General features: G+C 40.5%; 3 protein-coding genes across 3 annotated transcripts; 2 read left to right on the plus strand and 1 right to left on the minus strand.

Annotated features, from left to right (window-relative positions):
• Positions 1-623: 623 nt before the first annotated feature.
• Positions 624-6,969, minus strand: ero1a (endoplasmic reticulum oxidoreductase 1 alpha). The gene is made up of 16 exons (XM_035436465.1): positions 6,276-6,969; positions 5,718-5,837; positions 5,539-5,622; positions 5,409-5,447; positions 5,247-5,323; positions 4,664-4,737; positions 4,344-4,464; positions 3,973-4,016; positions 3,778-3,789; positions 3,634-3,660; positions 3,381-3,473; positions 3,028-3,274; positions 2,683-2,752; positions 2,326-2,412; positions 1,857-1,993; positions 624-1,743 (listed from the first exon to the last, which is right to left on the minus strand). The coding sequence occupies exons 1-16, from the start codon at positions 6,375-6,377 to the stop codon at positions 1,683-1,685; spliced, it is 1,395 nt and encodes a 464-aa protein (XP_035292356.1). The 5' UTR covers positions 6,378-6,969; the 3' UTR covers positions 624-1,682.
• Positions 6,970-7,057: 88 nt separating this feature from the next.
• On the plus strand, positions 7,058-12,913 carry psmc6 (proteasome 26S subunit, ATPase 6). The gene is made up of 14 exons (XM_035436477.1): positions 7,058-7,200; positions 8,011-8,090; positions 8,236-8,275; positions 8,438-8,490; positions 8,691-8,758; positions 9,497-9,611; positions 9,928-10,015; positions 10,170-10,231; positions 10,317-10,440; positions 10,640-10,701; positions 10,885-11,005; positions 11,630-11,710; positions 12,037-12,108; positions 12,230-12,913. The coding sequence occupies exons 1-14, from the start codon at positions 7,116-7,118 to the stop codon at positions 12,346-12,348; spliced, it is 1,170 nt and encodes a 389-aa protein (XP_035292368.1). The 5' UTR covers positions 7,058-7,115; the 3' UTR covers positions 12,349-12,913.
• Positions 12,914-14,084: 1,171 nt separating this feature from the next.
• Positions 14,085-22,057, plus strand: styx (serine/threonine/tyrosine interacting protein). Its single transcript, XM_035426554.1, has 11 exons — positions 14,085-14,314; positions 15,029-15,061; positions 17,295-17,348; positions 17,475-17,572; positions 17,761-17,821; positions 17,913-17,949; positions 18,216-18,255; positions 18,466-18,516; positions 18,885-18,957; positions 19,853-19,946; positions 20,196-22,057. Exons 1-11 carry the CDS (start codon positions 14,255-14,257, stop codon positions 20,267-20,269), a joined length of 675 nt encoding a protein of 224 aa, XP_035282445.1. The 5' UTR covers positions 14,085-14,254; the 3' UTR covers positions 20,270-22,057.
• The last annotated feature ends 32 nt before the right edge of the window (positions 22,058-22,089 follow it).

A 22,089-nucleotide genomic window follows, 5' to 3' on the forward strand; every position in this document is an offset into this window, starting at 1 on the left:
CTGACATGGACCTGAGGTCACGAGTAGACCAAGGGGTCGCATTATGAAACGGTGTTTACCTTGTGGATATGGCTGCGAGAGCCAATCGCAGGAACAGAGGAATTCCGCCTCTTTGCTCCAGGGAAAAAAAAATCTAGCCCCTTGCTGAAATTTAATGCGTGTGTAAATCCCCCTAAGACCACCTCCAAAGCAAATAAAAGTCACAAACACCAATAAATACAAGGAGACTGAAGTAAAATATGGAGCTGACCTTGTTCGCAGCAGCTAAGTCCATTGACGGGACTTAAATCTCGCAAATACCAGAGTCGTGCCTTCACAAGAAGAGCTTTGTCGAAGAGATTACGTGTTTTCTTTCTTGGCTGAACTCCTGGATTCAATTGAATTTGTGGCAGTTGAATCTGATTGAGCTCAGTGTCCATAGGTTTTGGACACAACTGTTCGACTGCGATCTTCCTACTCTAGTCCGCTGCTGCGTTGGCCTTTCGGTGATCGGGTTTTATGGGAAAATGTTTTGCTGATTTTTTTTTTTTTTTTAAATCGCCCACTGTCGTTAACTTTTTTGTTAGGATACTTGTATAGCCTCAGCGATGTCACTGAAAACACTGAAAATCAAGCATTTGAAATGAGCAATCAAAACCAGATTTATAAAAAAAAAATAATTATAAAAGAAATGCATAAGATCAAGCACAATACATACTGTGAAGATTTCAGGAAATTAGCATTACATATTATAAGCATTGGAAGTTCTTATTTAATGTACAAATATTGAGATGGATCCTTTTAATCAACTAGACAAAATGATTGTGATCATACCCATTCAAATATAACCTTTACACTTCATTTGTACAAATTTAAATAAATAATTTTTGTGAGCTCCCATTAATATAGTGCAATAAAAGCTACAGTGGTTTCACGGTTGACAGCAGAATATTGCTAGGTCCTGGGCACAGTACACATTCACACAGTCTTGATTACACATGAAACTTGGAAGACTGCACTAGTGCAATAGTGGTCATCTAAAAAGGTGCAAAAATTATCTTTAACTTGGCAAAAAAGATCTGTGAAATGCAGCAGAAAACACCCAAAATAATACACAGCAATGGGATAGAATGGCTTAGACATACTTTGCCCCTTTGAATTTTTCACCTGATAAATTTTAACTGAGACCATCAGTCATTCTTCAGATACAGTACAGACAGAATAGGTTAGGTGTTAGACCTAGTCCTGAAGGCTAGAGTGCCTACAGGTTTTGCACTTCAGGGTTTATTTTATTTCTTAACCGATTGGCTAAAGAAACCATGTGACTTGTTTCCAAGGCCTAAACTGGCTGTTGATTAGAAGGAAGCCACAAAAGCCTGCAAACACTCCAGCCCTCCCGGACTTTGGTTAGACACACCTGAGTTAAAACTAGCAGTGGCAGCAAAGCCACTATTAAAATGTGCCAGGTTAAGCCCTGCTTCATCTACCTGGCAACCAAGCTGACAAAATATGTAGCTATTAAGAACTCGCTGCATATTGCTTTAAAAAACAGTCATATTCTAAGCTCCTTTTCAGACAGCAGTTTCAGACAGTATACTCACAGCAGCAGAAAACAGAGTGGGAGGGGTAGGAATAGTATGTGTTCGTACTGTGTGGGGCAGTTAAGTTTTTCTGTGGCACGTCAGAGCGGCAGGCCTCGCTCCTCAGTGCACCTTTGACAGCAGCGACCGGAAGTTTTCCAGTTCTCTGATGCTAGTTGAGATTCTGAAAAAAACGAAGAAAAAAAAAAACCAACCGATCATTCATACGGACCGTTTCGGTAAAGCCAAAACACGTGACTGTCCACCTGTGACATCGGCTGGTCGGAACGGTCGTACCTCCCAAAGGCGTTAAAGAGAGCCACGATTTCCTGCCGGGTCAGCTGGAAAGTGGGGTTGGGGCTCCTGGACTTGGGCAGGGCCTCAATCTGCCTCTCGGAGAACAGGATCTTCAGCGCTGTGCCCAGGCCCTGGGTCTGGAAGGGCAGGGGGGTGGGGTGGGGTGGGGGGCATATCAGAATCACACCGAAACGGCAACACGTGACTATGCCTTATTAATTACATTAAATCAATTCTTGCAGAATAACAATGGCTCACTATAGCCACAAATGAGGCTGTTTAATAAAAAGTCTGGTAAACCTCCGCAAACTGTGATCAGAAAGTCTACCAAATGTGTGTGAGCCCAGTCCTCTCAGGACTTTTGGAAAGGACATTCGGTGTCATATGGCTTGAATAAATGCGGAGAAAGCAGCTTTACTGCTGGTGATTTTCTGTACTGAAGAAGGGAATCAACTGGCACTGTGCCAACCTGCAGTTTCCCCCACAGTCTGCACTTAAAGCATCCAACACAGTCCATGATCCTGGATATGTTCCGGAAGGTCAGCTTGAAATCCTCCTGATGTCAGACAGGGGAGAGGGAGAGAAAGAGGGAGAGAGAGAGAGAGAGAGAGAGAGAGAGAGAGAGAGAGAGAGAGAGAGACTGACTTCTTCTGTCCTTTAATAAACCATATCCCATACACGCAAGTAAAACTACCAAAGCCACATACAATTAAATGAATAAGTAAATGAGAGAGAGAGACATTCAGAGAGAAAAAGTTTTAAAAGACTGTTACAGAAGATGGTGTGTATGGTCTGAGGTGCTCCCCATATGGATTCAGTAAGTTACCTTCAGCTTGGCTGCTTCCTGTAGATTTCCAGTGAACAGAGATGCCTCGTCAAAGTGCAAAGGGAAAGACCTGCGGAGAGTTTTTAGAGTCAGGCACCCGAAACCTTTCATTGATGCAGTTGAATTGATTATATTACAGTCATTGTACAATACCACGTCAATACCAGTGTTGCTGCTGGATTTGGGTAGCGTAAATGTGAAATGCCCTTCCTCTTAATGTTTTTGGCTGAACTTACTGGCATTATAAATATTACTCATCAACTAGGAGACACGAAAAAGCACTATCATTTTTCATAGGTTACACAGTGCCATGTTTTGAAACATTTTGCCTGTAGTTACACTCACTTGGCCACATGGAGGACTTCTAACAGCAGCTCTTTGTTGCGCTGATCCTGGGCAGGTTGGCCAGTGTAAAGCTGGAAGGAGGGAAGTTTAAAGAAAGGCAGGACTTTGGACAGTGCACGCAGCTCAATCAGGTAGAGGAAGTACAGGTTTCTCAGCCTCTTTGGCCCCTCTCCTTTTGTCAATTCTTCATCGAAACGCTGCTGGAACTCTGAGATGTTGTGACCCCACTTCCTCTCAAACCAGTTATCTAAGGGGCAAGAGCACCAGAGCATGAGCAAAAATAACAAACAAACAAACAAAAAATTCAATATAGAGTATATCTCATAGAAATGATCCTTCTCTGTGTCACTCACCATCCAAGAGGTACCTGGCACTCAGATGGACACTGATACTGGCATGTAGCCCAGAGACAAGTCGGAAAAAAGCTCTTTTCTCCACACATTGGCCTAAGAGACACAGAGGCACGGGGTTCAGATCGTGCTGCTTCTCCACAGTGCATCACATCATCACCATGACGTCTAAACATCAGCACATCATACAAAAATGGCAGTAAACAGCCTAGGGTAGCTTTCAAGGTAAGGACAGGAAGTATCTCTTCATACTCACCTTCTAGCCATCTGTAAAATGACCTTCCTGAAAATAAGAGTTCATTTGTGGAGGTGAGAAATAAATCCAACAGAATAGAAAGTTCAAAATGAAGAAATATACATTTGAAAACATAATAAAACACAATGAAAAAACATATCTTACCATCCTTTTCTCCTGAGGGAAAGAAATGAAACATGTATCATTACAAAAAGGATAAGTGAAACATTAAACAAATAACCATTATCAACTTCCAGATATCATTAGGACTGGCATTCTTCACATGAATATGATTTGACTTCAGAACAGAGTCAGGTGCAGTTGAGACTAACTCCAGAAAAAATCATGTTATCAACTTACTGTATCTTTCCATAGGATTCAATGGTCGTTTAACAGTGTTTGGCCTGAAAGAAAAGCAAACAGCGTAATCATATGGCAAATAAACATAACGCACACTACAAAACTGACAGGTTTAAAAAAAACAACAAAAAAAAACATTCAGTTTATTCAAAGAAGAAATTGCCCGTTTACACTCCTAGTTACTCAGAGGTTTTTTGCTTTAAAAAATGACTGCCACTGACAAAACATGTCTTGGCAAGCAGAGGGCAGTATAGCATACCAAATAAGCAGAGGAAATAAACGCGTGCATGAGAGGCAAATAAGACCTCACGGCAACACTTTCTCCCGCTCCCCAAAAAGTAACCGTCAGAGCTCTGACAGAGCAGACTTACTTGAAGCAATTTTCCTCATAGATGCTGTTCCAAATCTGCCAGGCTTCAGTCCCCTTATATCCAGTGAAACGCTCGGGATTCAGCAGCAGATCCACATACTGGGAATCAGGTGACTCCTCGTCTGAGGGAAACACAGAGGGGTCATATGGGGTCGACAGCATTGAAAGTGAATCCGTCATCTTTCTGCATGGTTACCAAGCCAACACTCAGCATTTTTTCACGCAACCCATCCACGACAGTGCAGAGATGTGTTCTGATCTGCGCAATGAACCGGGTGGGGTGGGTAAAATCGTGCGAATAAATTTCGTTAGAAATCTCACCGTCCACGACGCAGAAGCGGTCTTCCACATCATCGTGTCTGTTCCAGTCCAATAGGGCCCGGCGAGTCTCCTCACTACACAGTGCGAGAGCCTCTGTCAGGTATGCTCAGGAAAGGACTTGCTTTTGTTGAAAACTCACTGAGGTATTAGGCCACAATAAGACTTTTAATAACAGAGAAAGTTTAACGCGAGCCCAATAATCACCCTCTTCAGAGTAAAAAAAGATGCTACACTTTGTCTTAGTCAACAAAGTGCTGCAAGCTTACGTATTCCTACTATAAATTGTTGTTGACGATGTACCGTGAATTACGATAGCCAACAATGTGCAAACCTTTTTACAGAACTGGTCAAAGGGGGTAACAGCGCAGTGGAGAAATTTCACTGCCTGTATATTTACACTGCATTGAGTACGGAAATTAGTCAAGAGTGGTACAAATAAATGTTTAAAATGTAATAACAAGGCAACAAACCGTGTTTATAACTATAGTACCGTATTTCACTTGTATAGACTATTGTAGGCTACTGATGTATTTCTCGCTATTGATCATGTGCAGTGAAAGACATAAGCAGCACAGCACAGCACCTGAGTGAGCTGTCCACAGAACCCAGCTTTTCAGCCTTCTCACACTCCTGTAGTTCATTACTGGCTTCCTCTGAATACTGAAAAAAGAATTACAGTGAATTGTATTACATTTAATTCATTTTTTATTACTATTTTAAAGTCACAATGGTTTAACAGTTGTACCTTGAAACTGCTTGATTTGATCCCCTCCGGCACCTCATTCTGTTAGACATCAAAAAACAATTAAATTATTTAAACGAAGGTGAGATGTTGAGTGCAACAAATCTCGTTTTTGTGCTCATACGGTACTCACTGCTTTGCATGGATTCACGGCACAATTTCTCGATCCACAGTGACTGTTTTCTTCCCAAAACGGGCAGGGTTTGTTCAGATTCACCTGGGACAAAAGACAAAGGGTAAACATTCTTTTGCTTACTGTAACAAGGCTAAATGAGACGTGTTATACAGGAGCGAAATAAATTATGTCCCCACCTTGTAAAACCTGAAATAATCGGACTCCAGCAGCTTTTGAAGTTTCGGAAAGAGTTCAATATTGTTGAAGGCATCGATGCTCTCCACGTCGCATGTACAGTCATCCAAGTGTCCCGTTACCTTAGAAAGTTCATGACAACTTTTTCAATACATTACATTACATTTACTTGGCAGACGTACAAAAAGTGCATTTCATGGTCATAGACAACTGCTGAACACAGGTTCAGTAAGGTACAATACTTATTTTGTACAGCTATTTCTAGCCAAGAACACAGTTCACAGTGAACACTATTCTGACCTAACCTCTGCAAAGCCAACTAGGCAGAAGAATAAGAATAAGAATAAGAACAATACGCAACGGACATAGCTACTTATGTTGTTGTTGATGGTGATGATGATGGTTATTAAGCTATCGTTCCTTATGATATTGCTGTTAGCCTACTATTCAAATTATAAGCATTATAATTAATACCATTGCAATCGTTTAGCATTGGTACTGTTTACCATTCGAACAATTCACCTGTCGTAATAGTAACGTTCACTGAAATTTTGACTTACCTGACAGAAGCACCTGTGTGCGGCAGAACTCGAGCTTGAGTTCATGGAATTAAGAAGTGGAAGAATTCCCAGCAAAAGGAACACCGTAACTGTGTACTCCATACCTGCCCTCTGTCTAATCGGCTATTTCAACAATTCCCCTATAAAAGCCTTCGGAAGTCTACGCGTTGTAGCCTACTCGCTGAAATTCACGGATTCTAGGGTTTCTCCTACTTGTGTTAGGCTACGTGGTCACAAAGTAACTAGTCATAGCGCTGTCACTTCTCAGTTGCCTATATCCTTAAATTACGATAGCACTCGCATGAAGCGATTGAGCCAGAATACTGAAAATTACGCTACTTCCTACTGACTCACTCAAATACGTGAATTACGTGACTGCTCCCTTGGCAGCTGTTTTGAATTGATTTGAATGCATAACGCTTGTTCATTGTTTCTTCATTACACTGAAAACGAACTCTCTGATAACACCATTTATTTTTCACAGCAGTGTTTGAAAGCAGAGTGATAATAGGCTCAAATTTAGATAAAATTCTAAATTATTAACTATTTTATTAGGTTATATTCCGTTGTGTACACATTACATTACACAGTTCTGAATAATTAACTACTTAAATATCCATGCATCCTCAGAGACGTAGATTTTTATTTTATTTTATTTTTAACGAAGGGGTAAAATCAGGAACCATACATTTCTCCAATAATTTACAAGATCAATGCATCACTATCTGCGCAGTACCCGCGCAGAATGGATCGCAGTGAATTCACACAGTAACCCAGAATACCACGCGAATAATTCCCACAATTCCACGGGACCCAAGAGAAACCGTCAGGCAGTGCAACATGGCGGATCCCAGAGAGAAAGCCCTACAGGACTACAGGAAGAAATTACTTGACCACAAAGAAATTGACGGGCGTCTGAAAGAACGTATGTATTCTGCTAGTCATAAAATGTGCTTAAACTGACATTCTCCTCAGGAATCGTGTCGCCCAACTGCTTATTTTGCAGTTAAATGGTGACATGAACAAGCCAACTGCCTAAGTCGCTTTGTCATCCGACCATCCATTGATGTGCTGCCGAAAAATGTGTGTTGTCATGCTGTCTTTTGGGCTGAGAGAAAACAACTATTTACTTAAATTGCAAGCTAGCTTGTAGCTTCTGCATAAACAGCAATAAGTAGGGTCATCGTGCTGGAATATAGATCGATCGTGCTAGCCATTCTTTAAATTGATGCGACTTTCGATAGGCTAGCTAGTTGGTTGGCTATTTTACTTAGCTAGCTAGCTGATACTAGCCCAAGTATCACCGTTAGTGTTTCGTTTGTACTTGCTAAATAGTTATCATTAGTCTACCGGTTTAGGGAGCAAGCTAATATCAGTCAAAACAAATGTTTGTTATTTTATCGTCGTGACGCAAGTATAATTTCATTTAAGTTAACTGTTTGTGTTTAACTGTGCTGAATGAACTGAATATCGCCAGCTATCTATGCCATTGGCACTAATACAAATACTGAATGACTGGAAGGGAAGGATATTTTATCCATAATAATATCAATGAGTTGGGTTATATTTATCTTCACTGTGAGGTCCTTCAGTCGTGGGAAATTGAAACCATGGATTATTGAGAATGCTGCCGCAGTTACATGGGCATCGCCTGACCGGCTAGCTGCCTAGCTTATGTTGTACCATGACCTTGTTAAGTGAGATAACGTTGTGTTTCTATTTTTTCTGTTTTAAGTGCGAGAACAACTAAAGGAACTCACAAAGCAATACGAGAAATCCGAAAATGACCTGAAAGCTTTGCAAAGTGTCGGACAGGTATGAGCATTTCCATATTTCACAAATATACCTGCAGTGTAAAATTTCCCGTTGTTCTTTATCCAGGTCTTTATAATGTAAGTCGTGCGAATGTGGAATTAAGTGCTTATGCTGATTGTTGTATTGTTCTGTCATTTCTTTGTAGATTGTCGGCGAAGTGCTGAAACAGTTAACAGAAGAGAAATGTAAGTTCATTAACAGCATTATTATGTTTTTGTAAACAAAGTCATGGTGCCTAATGCGGCTATTTTTATTTATAGGGAAGTGTTCACATCGTTTTTGAAGATTTAATATCAGTAATTGTACGTGGTTTTGCTTTGCATTAAATATTTCTTATTTTATTGCAGTTATTGTTAAAGCAACCAATGGTCCACGTTATGTTGTTGGCTGCCGTCGACAAGTAAGTTCAAACAGGATTTTCAGTATTGGTACATATATTGCAGACTTGCAGTCTACTGCCTGTGATGCCATATTATACAATTGGCAACTTTGTTTTATTGTATAGACATACAGCTGGTTTCATTGTACTCTCTCTTTATTTATTTTTTTTAGCTATGTTGAATTTGAAACATTTGTCAAACCTTATTTCTTGTAATTCAGCTGGATAAATCCAAACTCAAGCCTGGCACCAGAGTTGCCCTGGACATGACAACACTTACCATTATGAGGTAAGATTCCCCCCCACCCCCCCGTAAGAAGTCCCTGCAACAGGTTGCTATATGTCACATATAGCATTACATGCTCTGATTACATGGTGGATGTAACCTTGTCCAATGTGTCTGGCATGGCTTGCATGTGTTAACGTCATGCATAGTCACATTATACACATAGCAGCAGATGATGTTGATCTGAAGATGGGTCTTCATTGGAACATTAGCCAATGTACGAACCCATGTTCCTCTGATGACACGGCCATGAACTTCAGCAGTGTTATACCCTTAACATTACATTACATTACATTCATTTGGCAGACGCTTTTATCCAAAGCGACGTACAAAAAAGTGCATTTTCATGATCGTAGACAACTGCTGAACACGGGTTCAGCCATTGAGTCCCAGGGCTGCAAGTACCCAACAAATGCCCAATGGCACAAGCATGCTCATGAACAAATGAATGATTTGAATGAAAGGATTGCTGAATTTAATGAAAGATAATATAAATGGAAAACGTCCCGGTTTTAGTGAGCAGTGACAACCAACAGAAATAGTCCTGTGCCTCTATTTACTGCCACACAAACAAACTTATACGTAACTGTGCTACTCTACTCCTCTTTCTGCTTCTGCCTCAAAATTACAGGGAATATGGTCACAGGCAAAAAATGGCATGGGGACAAAAGACTTGACATTTCACCTTTTCTAGTTTTCTTTGACCAGTGAAAACTGAACCATATTGTGTGCTATTTACAGGTACCTGCCCAGAGAGGTGGACCCCCTGGTGTACAATATGTCCCATGAAGACCCAGGCAGTGTCTCTTACTCAGAGATTGGGGGCTTGTCAGAGCAGATCCGTGAACTGCGAGAGGTACATCATAAACCCCTGTCCCATGCCCGTTTTGTCATTAAGGGTGAATTACTGATTTTTTTTACAACCATGCAGGTGAATGTTATTGATTGGCATAATCTTCTCTCATGCTTGTGTTAAGGTGTTTTCATTTTGTTTCATTGGTCGTAAATTAGAACATTTTTTTCTACTTGTCTTTTCTAATCCTTAAGAAATCAGATGATTTTTAAAATGTTTGGGTGAGCTGTCATTTATATGTTTCTTTTGACTGGTAATTGGATAGTTTTTGGGCAGTATGATTTGCAGTGGGATGTTAACAGTGTATCTGTTCTTGCAGGTGATCGAGTTGCCCCTGACAAACCCAGAGCTCTTCCAGAGAGTGGGTATCATCCCACCCAAGGGCTGTTTGCTGTATGGACCACCAGGTGATTACAACATGTTCTCTCTGTTGTGAGGTTGTGATGCAAGGAAGGAATTTTACGCACATTAATGGACGCGCGCACACACACACACACACACATTTGGGCTGAAGCACTAGATTATACGAGGTGGAGCTTTACATTTTTTCTTTCTTCTAAGGCACTGGAAAGACCCTGTTGGCCAGAGCCGTTGCCAGTCAGCTTGACTGCAACTTCCTGAAGGTGAGCTGCTCTGTCTCCCACATCATGGTTTTCTGAGTTCTCTCGCGAAGGAGCTCCGTTTCTGAACACTGCCCTTCTGACCCAGGTGGTGTCCAGCTCCATTGTGGACAAGTACATTGGAGAAAGTGCCAGGCTGATCAGGGAGATGTTCAACTATGCCAGGGATCACCAGCCCTGCATAATCTTCATGGATGAGATTGATGCCATTGGTAAGAACCCAACGTCCCACTGAAACCCTCTCATGATGACACCACAGCCAGGGATTCAGGAATCACTGATACGTGCAGTCTGTAGTTGTGTGTCGAAACCATGTGCCCTGCTAGCATCCTGGGCTGTAGCTCTGCATCACTTAGCAACATGATCAGTGGTGGCACTGCTGTCATTTTGATGTTGTGCCTTGTTGTTCAGGGGGCCGTCGTTTCTCTGAGGGAACGTCTGCTGACAGAGAGATTCAGAGGACACTGATGGAGGTGAGCTTCACATTCAGCTGTTATTCACACATAATTCGATAGAACCCTTTCGGTGTTCATTTTATTCCTTGTCGATTTTAACTTCATGAAATCGCATGTGCAGCCGATGCTGTTCTAGATGTTGAGCAACACTGCTGTCCTCGACCTTGACCTTGACCTTGTCCCATCCGATTTCTTCCCCAGCTTCTGAACCAGATGGATGGGTTTGATACTCTGCATAGGGTGAAGATGATCATGGCCACAAACCGGCCTGACACCCTGGACCCTGCCTTACTACGTCCAGGCAGGCTGGACCGCAAGATCCGTACGTTACCACTGTGCTGATATTTCAGCTCAGTCTGTCCTTTTGTCCAAGGCCTGTGATGTGCTTATCAAACGTGCATTTTCAGGTCAAAATGTACTAGTACAACATCATCCAAAATGCTGTGTTGCACCAAATTTTTACACTGCTTAACCTCAACGTTGAAATTTTTTTTTTTACTTTGATAGTTTGTGTAAGTGATATTTGATTGCTTTTGCTGGCTGTATTTTTATGTAGAAATCTGAAATGGAACAAATCTGTTGTCTTGGATGTGTATCATGTTTTATTAAAATTGGATTGTCGGTTTTTGAAATGGTTTGGTTTTGCTAGTATGCCTTTTCGTTTTGGAAAATACAACATGGCAGAACCAGAGAAAGGCAGTTAGAAATGTATTGGTGTTTTATGGATGTTAGATTTTATTGGGTACTTTATAGCCACCGTGTGCTCGATGAGTCCCGTAAAGTAGGAGCGGCGTGTATAGCAATTTACCCGTACTTGTTACCTGGAGAAATTGATATACTTACAGCTCTGTTTATTTCTCATAGACTTCTCTAGATCTATTAAGAAAATGTTTCTGAAGATTTTTGTTACCAAACTTTACTCTGTCGGACTCTTCCCTCCCTGTAGACATTGAGCTACCGAATGAGCAAGCTCGCCTGGACATCCTGAAGATCCACTCTGGACCCATTACCAAGCATGGAGAAATAGGTCAGTTTGCGAAGACTTGGGCTGAGTCCTGCTGAGGGACCCGGGGAGTTCTCAGGGACTTTTCTTGCTGTAATTATCTTATGTTTAAGGCACAATACCTCTGAATGCCTGCCATCTTAATTTAACAGGTCATTTAACAGGTGGTTTGTCCGCAATACATTAATTTAAGGTTAGACTGGTATTTTAATCGCAATATTTGTTTTGATTTCCGGAAATATATTTTTCGGTTGTTCTGTCTACTTTTGTTTTGGTGGAGCTTTATACATCGCTATAAAGCTCCACTGTTTTTCTTTTGTAATTCCTGGTATATATTTGATTATTCGCAGACTATGAAGCAATTGTGAAGCTGTCCGATGGCTTCAATGGAGCCGATTTGAGAAACGTGTGCACTGAAGCAGGTGAGAACCATGATCTTTCTGCGACCCATGTTTCAAGTGACACTGTTCTAACTGTGCACAGATCTCTTTAGTCGCTGCAGTGCTAATGCAAACCTTCATAATTGCATAATTGCTTTTGCAGGCATGTTTGCAATCCGTGCTGATCACGAGTATGTAACTCAGGAAGATTTCATGAAGGCAGTGCGCAAAGTGGCAGATTCTAAGAAGCTGGAATCCAAACTGGACTACAAGCCAGTATAACAAAGTTCCTTACCATCGAGAAGAATCTTGGGTGCACCAGAGAGAAGACAAACTGCTTAAAAATGGGAAAGTTTGCCATTTCTGTACTGTACTCCATTACAAATATATATACAAGTGTAGAGTGTAGAATCCATTAACTTTAGAGGATAACGCTATGCTACGGTGTTTTTTTGTATGTAGCAAAAAAAAGAAAAGCTTTGTTCTATTCTGTCCATTGGAGAAAAAAAAAACATATGGCTGTCTTTTGAGTAATTGTACAATTTCAATGTCCTACTATAAGATACTCTTTGCCATTTCTACACAAGTGTAATATTGAACCATCAATTGACCTCAAGAATGATTGAATATACATTTACTACAATTGTTCCTGGATCTGTCTTGTTTCCTATTAAACACTGTCAGAAGTGAAAGTATTTCAGTGATTTATTACCACTTTAGGAGAAAAGAAATGTGCATCAATGAAGCATTTATATCTATCGCTTATAAAATATATGAAAGCTGTATGCCTGGTTGACTTTGTACCATGTAAAATACAGTCATTAAAAACTTTCTGTAAAATAACCAATCTTTGATGCATGTGTCTAATCTGAAAGTTTTATCATATTGGCAAACTCAAAAATAGTCATCGTTTTCAGCATTGACAGTCAATATATTAATTTTTATAAATGGCCACAGAGATGAGCGAAATGATATTAAGAGTTCACAGATGCATGAAACGTATGCTCATGACAATAGACCGTACTAGATATTTGGAGGATAATTTACTGGGTTTTTTTTTTTTTTTTTTTTTTAGCAGCCAGAGTATTTCTTGGAATCCCATTTTTGTCCTTAATTTAACAATCACCTATCACTTGTGGAGCTGCTCAGTGGCCGACAATAGAGGATTGTGGTTGTACTGGGCAGCTCCCAGGTGTGAATGTGTATGAGTGTAAAGCAGGGCGTTGCTGAAAAAGAGCATCCGTGCTCAGCGAACCTACCCTGGGTAAATAAAGGTTAAATAAATAAAAAAATAAAATAGTACAGACAGACAACAGGCAGTCATTTCCAAAGAAAGCACATTTAGAAAGGCTGTTTTAAGATTTTCTGTGACATGATGTGCATACGAATTGTAAAATACACAACCGTGAATTTTATGAGCCAAAATGAAAAATACTTACAAACATAAAGAACAATAGGTTTGACAAACATTCATCAGGTATGCTCACTCTCAAGTAAGACGTGGATGAGTTTACACAACCCATTTGAAAACGCAAGCTAAATACAGCGAATGATGGATTTGCTGCTGAACATGCCATACAAAACTGAAGCACACAATGGGCCTCATTCACAAAACTTTTATTTAATTATATACTTGTATACAAAAAAAGATATGAGATTCATGGCACATGTGCAGACTTTGTTTTTGTGCATATCCCAGGTGCATGACATGAAGACTGCTGGATGTTTGTAAATTTTATGCGCAGTCCTGTTCGTGCGGTTTACATAAGGAACCAGCCATGAACAATTACACATTAACAAAAAAAAAGATAAATGCCGAAATGTTTTTGGAAACGTTCTTACAGGCAGTTTACGATCAAATATGATCGTATGCATGTTTCGTGGATAAGGCCCAGTGTAATGAAATAAAAAAGGAACGTTATTCACGTTTTCGTTCACATTTCTATGGTTCTCGTTCTCTTATTCTTAAGTTTGACACGAATCACCCGCCATACGAGATGGTCCCTAACTTTGAAAGTAGGGACAGATCACGTGACTCTCTTGGTAGCGAGCATCATGGCGGACATGCATGTGGGGCTCCAAAACAAACTCCAACGATACTACAGTTAGCTAGTTACGACAACAAATAACAGCATTGTACGACTTTTCTGTGGCGAGTTGGGCCACCGGTGCCCGAAAACACCGCATTATGGACGGGGAAAATAAGCTTAATTTCCCGTCCCTACCTGCCTCTAAGGAGGACCAACTGGTAAATGTCATAAACTAGTTAGGCTAGCAGGAGCTAGCAAACTGATCAGATATCTTGCGTCCGGTAGTAAGAAAATGTGTTTAGTTGTATTTTTGAAGCTGGTGTTGTGTAGCAAAACGGGTCGTTAAATGCTGAAACCGATTTGAAGCGGTTGTCAGGTGTTAGCCAGCCAGCTAACTACTAACAATGCTCTGTGTCATTTAGCTAATGCTAGAGAGCTTGCTAGCAGTTTGCGGTTTAGCCACTTCGCTAGCTAACTACATGTTAAAACAAGTATAATCTGCTTTAATTCAGATTAGATAGCTAGATGGCTAATGTGGTGTTGCATCTTAGCTAGCTCGCTGTTGTTACATTTGGCTAGATGTTTTGTTCGCTAAGTAGCTGTCTCTACTTAGCGCCAATTAATGTTTTTGTACATCATTCTTGCTTGTGCTTGTTTCACTATCGACGTGTAATCAACGTCCACCCGCAAACGATTTTGAATAAGAGATTGGCTTCTTGGTAGTTGGCTACACTGCTCTTTTTTTGTTAAATATCAGTGTTAGCAATGGTTGTTACATTTTTCTCAATACATTCGCAACATTCCAGGGTAGCTAATCCATTAAGTCTCCGTGGCTTCATATTTTAAGCTTTATGCGCATCCAACTGGTTGGCAGTGCGCAGGTACGGCTACCTTTGTAATGATTAACTAATGCAGACTTCTTGATTTCACAGGACTGGGCGTATCCAATGAGGCGAGAAATGCAGGTATGTGCATAGACTGGAATGCCTCGCGTGCTTGGGATAAACTAATCATATTGTGCCTTTACTTTAATTACTTTTACAGCAGTTACAGTTTGTAACTGGGGAAGGCACATGATAGTTTTTATTCTGTGACCACTTAATTTGACTACCCTCTACTAGATATTTGAATACAGCAGTAAAATCATGTAATGTTAATGTAACATCATACCATTTTTGAGCGTTTAGTTTAACACAATAGAACATAATGTTTTAAGCATATAGATGTACTTATTTCTAGAAAACTGTTTTGCAATGATAGGGGACATGTCTAGAAAAAGCCTTAATGACAGAATTTTAGTAACTGCGCTTTATGTCTCAGTAGGACTTAGTGCACTAAACATAATGGATATTTTACATAATACCTGACAATAATTGAGTTATTAGTTATAAATGTGTATTTGGTAGGATTTCTTTGGGTTTTGCTGTTAAACTCAGAGGCTGGTCGTGTGTGAATGCCCACCATTGACAGCATTATGAACTGTACGTTAGGGATACATTACACATGTCTTGTTGTAGGATTCTGTCTGATTCATTTAGCACAGTCTGGACAACAGTTTGTTTGTTCACTGATCCCTGAGCCTTACATGAAATTTCTGTTTGTCCCACAAAACTCAGAATAGGGACACAGCTAAGACACTGGAAATGTGCATTTAGATGTCTCATAAGCTTTTTGTGATATCTGAAGAAATTACTGAGAAAGGTTCGAAGGATCTATCTAGCTTGCTACCAAGCTGTTTCACACTAGGCTGACAGTTTCAGTTTTGTTTATAATGGGAATCAACAATAGTACAGTGCAGTGATCACAGACAATACAGGCTTGCTTAGTGGGTGGTCCATATGGGTGGCATTAAACTTGCACCATGACTCAAAATATGAAGTTTTTATTCCTCCCGTGTGGCCCAATGCTGTGGAGCCTAGCTACAGAAATGTGCATTTGGTGTATATTCATGTCTGAAATGACCCACTGAATGCAGGAATGGCAGTGGGGTGGCTGTCACCAGAGTATGACCCTCTTCTTTCTAGCACTAATGCTAACTGGCGTGTCTCTCAATGGAGCCGATGTTGTAAAGCATTAGGTGCAGGTCTGGGTTCCTGGATGTAAGATCTATTTCTATCCCCTACAACATTCCAACCAACCAGTTTTGGTGGCTGGTAACTCAAGTCCCTTGTTTGAACTATATTACCAAGGAACAGCTTGTACCATGATGTGACTAAAATGAAGTTATTCAAAACACTTGCCAAGATTGCCATTTAAAAAATGTGCAAATTTTCCCGGTTATGATAATGGCAGTGGTGTTGACAAGTGAGCGCTTGCTCTCCAAATCTTGATTTAATTATATGGTGTCAGGTAATACGTGTGCATACCACACAGAGGCGGCATCTCTAGAGGTTGTGGTGTCCAACTGATTCCAGCCCTTGCAGGAATTGGACCTAACCCTTGACCCTGTGAGTAGGAGGCCTGATGGGCCACAGGGAACCCAGATGGCCACATCATCCAGGAAATAGGATTTGGTGATAGTTGGGGAATCATTTATTTGAGGTGTCGACAGCGTAGTCCGTAAACCTCCCCGCCAGGGAGGTTAGAGACTGAAAAGGGTAGACCAGTTCTGGATCTGGTGCATTATAATGATCCTGAGAGAATTTGCAGCATAGAGGTAGTTGAGCCACTTGGGACAAGTGATCATTCTGCAGTTAGTTTTGATGTATTTTGGCAAATTAAGATGGCCGTCTCTTAAGTCCAGAATTAAAATTTTAGGTGTGCCAACTTTACAAAGATACGAGTGAATTTAAGTAATATAGATTGTTCACAACTTCTTGATTGCAAGACTGAATGAAAAATGGGGCAGGTTCAAAAGGGTTATTCTTGATGCACAATGTAAATTCATTCCAAAGGTAAGGAAAAGTATGTTGAAAAAACAGTGTCCACAGTGGATGAATAAAGCTATAAGGAGAGTTGGAGAAAAAAGAAATATAAAAATAACATTACTGAGAGTAATAAGGCAGAATGTTGAACATACCGCTGATAAGAAAAGAAATAAGATGGTAGCGCACATGGCTAACAAGCAGTCATTTTATTTTTTAAAAGTAGGGGGATGAACTATAAGATAGACAAGTGTGTGAAGTGCACCAACATTAACCAATTAGATGAAATTTTATGTAGTAATTTATTTTGTAATAAAAAAACTTTTTTTTCCAGGAAATCTTACCTGGCCTGTTTTTAGGCCCTTATTCAGCTGCCATGAAGAGCAAGGTAGGCGAATGCTTAATGAGTAGCATGTTGTTCTAATGGGTGTTAAAAAGGGTTTAAAAAACCTGTTGAATATGTGATCATTTTTCATATTCTGAATGATGCAAAATTATTTCTTTCTTTTTTCAGCTGCCCACCCTTGAAAAGCAGGGAATTACTCATATTGTTTGTGTCAGACAAGATATTGAAGCCAATTTCATAAAGCCAAATTTTCCACTGAAATTTAGGTGAGACAACCATGAATTGTTTTAGAGGAATAGTTTCTTTGTGTAATTCCATATGACGTATTGCGTATCACTGAGACGTGTGATCTAGAGTAGATCTGGTTGTTCAGTTTTCTTCTTGGTGAACTGTCGTATTTGGGAATTGAGTTAAAATCATCTTCATGGATCGTATTTTTGTTCTGCAATTTCAGATACCTTGTCTTAGATATTGCCGACAACCCTGTGGAAAATATTATTAGGTATTTCCCAATGGTGAGTTACTATGCGCATTTTGGAGATTGGTGCTGTCTTGGTGTAACAATGTTGTAGTAGTGGTCATAATTTGTCTCCTTTCTCTTTTTAGACTAAAGAATTTATTGATGGAAGTTTACAGTCTGGAGGTACTGAAAATTGTCAATTACACTTGAGGGGCCAGTTATAATCAGAAAAAAAGCTGTATGTACTGTAATGGAAAAATTACAGGGCCTATAAATACTAAATCCACATAGAAGTTGCTCTGGATGTTCAGCCATATTTTGTGTGAAGGCGCATTGAATACATATTATATTGACGCTTTCTTTTTTTGCATGATTCAGAAAGGTTTGGGATCTTGATTTGTCAACCTTTCTCTGTATGAATGTTCTCCTATCTTTATTTTGTTGTGCAGGAAAGGTACTTGTTCATGGAAATGCAGGAATATCCAGAAGGTTAGTCGCACCTGTGCAAGTATGAGATTGATTTCCTGTAAGCAGAACTGACTAAATCTGATTTTTCATTTATTAGTCATTTATTTATTGGATACTTTTTACAAACATTTCTCTCTGCACTTCACTATTAAACAAATTCAAATGTATTTTTATTGAAAGTTTCTTTCTGAGATTCGGACACTTTCTCAAACCAGTTCTTTTTTTTCTTAGTGCTGCCTTAGTAATCGCCTACCTTATGGAAACATTTGGTGTAAAATACAGGTGAGTGTCAGCCTTTTTATCTTTTCTTTTTAAAAAATTTAATTACATATTTATTTATTTAGTTATTTGATCATTTTCTGCTGTTTATTGCTTTGAAACATGGTTCTTGAAATCTCTTTTTAGTTATGAAGAGAAGTAAAATATTTGTCATGCAGGAGTCATAATAGTCCAGTTGATTTTTCACACATTTTTGTGAACAACTTATTATACAATATTAAACATATAATGACCAAACAGCTAACTTGGACAGTGATTGGGGCTGTAAAACAAGGAATACAAATAAGGAATATTTTAATATTTAATTTTTTAAAAATCAGTTGCCCAATCTCAGCCGTTTCATGTTCTGCCTGTGCTACGCTTCTTCACAGGGATGCGTTCAGCCATGTTCAGGAGAGGAGGTTCTGCATCAATCCCAACGTGGGCTTCGTGCATCAGCTGCAGGTGAGAGCTGGCCCTTACCGGAGCCCCTTGGTAATTCACTCAGACCGCTATTACCGCCTCATGTGAAGCAGCAGGAGGAAGAGCCCCTTATGCTGAGCACTCCTGGGAATTCCAGAGGGGGAAAAAAATCGGTACAGATGACATTTGGTCTTATCTGATCTCATTTTGCTGGTTGCCTTTTCCTGCTCTTTTCACTTCACGGACCTAATGTGATTCCCCCGAATAACAACATTCACTTGTGGAATCCTAAGATGTGGCTTTAGGATATCAGTCCCCTTGAAGGTGCATGGATAAGGGTCTAATTGCTACATAAAATACTAGAAGACAACATTAATTATATCTAGTGTTTCTCTACTAAAACTGCTTACACCCCACTCTTTGTTTGTATATTTCAGTCTTGTTGCTTTACCAGCGCAGCAAAATCCTTTCAGGGTGTCTGAATAATGTTGGTGCAAATGGCTAAAACATCATATGAAGGGATACGCTTGTTAATGCAACATCTTCCTGTCAGACAGATTTATTAGATTTCCTTATTAGATTTCTCTGAAATTATTACAGGACCTTTAAGTGCTGCTTTACTGTGTATTATTCCTTTCGTATTCCATCTCAGACCCCGGTCACACAATGTTATGTCGGTTTTCCATGGTGCTGTCAACCATAGCACAATGACAGTCTGTGTTTATCAATAGAAATGGCAGTTAAGCGCAGAATGTGCTTCTGTTTGCTTCTATAAAGGCTTAATCCAGCCTTAATAAAAGGTGGTGTTTTGTCTGAAAAGGTAGCGAGTGTTAACGAATGTTTCTCCGGAGTGGTGGAGGGCTTATGTAAGGATTATACGAATGGAACTTCATTCGGTCGAAAGGCTGTGTAAGGAGGGATTCCATGTGCTTTACAGGAGTATGAAGCAATCTACCTAGCCAAACTTACCATCAAGATGATGTCGCCAATCCAGCTGGGCCGTTCCTTCTCCTTGCAAGCTGGGATGCCAGGTGAGTCGGGTGGTGTGCCGTGGAAGGTGAATCCTTTTTTAGGGAGCGTGGAGACACCTGACAATCTGGCTTCACTGGAGCCTTCACAATGTGTCCCCTGGGAACGTGGCATCGCAGTCTGACTGTGGGCTCTCTCTCTCTCACACACACCCTCTCACCCCCTCTCTCTTACACCCTCTCTCACCCCCCCCCCCCCCCCCACCTACATCTCTCTCTCTCCCTCTCTCTCTCCCTCCCTCGCTCACGCAGGGAGCCTGAAGCGAACGCTGGAGGAGGACGAGGACTTTGGGGGCATGCAGGTCACAGCGGCGCAGAACGGATAGGGCTGGCACAGAGGAGCCATTCACTGCAAAGGACTTATTTTTACATTTTTATTGGAACTAAAAAATATAAAATATTTAAACTTTTCTAATGGGAGGGAGGGGGGGATTGCTCCTGACGTCTGAGACCTCTGGGGCTGGGGAGAAATTTGAAAAGTGAAGCTTTTTGTTTCTTTTTTTTTTTTTTTTAGTTGATAGCACTGATTTTTGTTTGGCCTTTTCTTTCTTTTTTTGCAGTTTTATAGTATTTAAAGCATTTTGCATTTGCAGCGGGACAGTATTGCAATAATGCATTTTTGATACTTGAATTTTTTTTTTTTTTTTTTGGGCAGGATGGAGTTTATGGTATAAGGGAAGGAGGCAGAAGGTTAGTGCTCTGGGTGGATTGTTTGAGGATGTATATTTTGGGGTGCCAGAGAGGCCGGGGAATGTTCTAGAATACGACTAAAAACACACCGCATGAGAGCGGCCACCCCTTCAGGGGCCAGTGACACCTGGCTGTGCTGCCGCTGTCGTCCTTGGGCGGGGGCAGGGGTTGGTTGGCGCTGTGGCCATTTGGCAGGTGATTTGTTGATCCTTGTCAAATAATCAGTTATCATGAGGGACGCTTCATTGAACGTGGGGGAAGAAAATGCTTGCTGGGGGAATAAATAAGCTCTTGCTCACACGAGAAACACTAACCAGTTTTTCAAAGTGTTTAGTTTCTTGCCACTAGGTTTAACCTTTCCTTCCTGAGTCTTGAGCACCAGTAAGGATGCTAGCTATATAAAACATCTGCCATTACACTGAGAAATTGCGGGTTAAATCCTGAGCGCACGGTGGGCGTTTGTCAGAGGAGCGAGAACACGTCTCCTGTGCTTTGCATCTGCAGAAAGGTACGGATCTACGTCAGGAGTATGAAACCTGTTCCGAAGGACTGTCGCGTGTGCAGGTCTCCCGTTTCGTCCGGCTCCTCTGTGGCTCAATTTGTCTGTACATCTACGGTCTGTGCCTGCTATGGCCCCAAAATAAATCCCCAAAGGATTTCCTCCAACATCGTCTCCATTCTAACTGTTGTTTAAAAAAATAAAAAATAAATTGAAAAATTCCGATAGGTGAGAATGAAATACTGTAGTCTCACGTATTGAGATGGGACACCGGCATACAGGTGGCCCTGTAAGAAGTGGGTTTCATACTCCTAAAATGTAGATTTGTCCACATAAAGCAAGTAGAGGCTATTTAAACAGTGCAGTGCCATTGCTTTCTTCGACGACCTTGCTGGCTTGTTTCTTTTTTTTAAGTAGTGTTTTATTACTGGGTGCAGGCCGTTTTGGCAAGTGTTTCTGCTCATTTAACAGAGTGAAGCTCAATAGCGTTGGAATAACCTGGGACAAAGCAGAGGCTCAGCTGAAAGGTATACCATTACTAGAACATAACATGGTTGCCAAACTGAAGTATTGTGTGGCTCATATGGGGGGGGGGGGGGGGATAATCTTTCACTGGTGCTGAAGTGCAGTGGCGTTTTGGAAGGTTTTCACGCATGCATGCATTTTAATTCTACGGAAAGCTGTTCACCTTGGTGGGTTGTAATTGCTCGCCAGTTTAAAATGTCTGCCCTGTAGTTGAATACATTGGGGCGGGTGAGATTATTGCAATGCCACACTATTTAGAGGCAGAATAAAAGCAAGGGTTTTTTTTTGTTTTTCTTTTAATAACCCCAACATTGGTCTGCAGCAAGAATTGTATATAATAGGTGCGAGACTGTAAACCAAACTAAAAAATATTTATTAAAAATAAATGATTTTTGCTTTAGATATTTTTCTGTAATTTCATTGCTTAAACAT

The sequence above is a fragment of the Anguilla anguilla genome, chromosome 1, assembly GCF_013347855.1.
Source record: "Anguilla anguilla isolate fAngAng1 chromosome 1, fAngAng1.pri, whole genome shotgun sequence".
Lineage (NCBI taxonomy): Eukaryota > Metazoa > Chordata > Actinopteri > Anguilliformes > Anguillidae > Anguilla > Anguilla anguilla.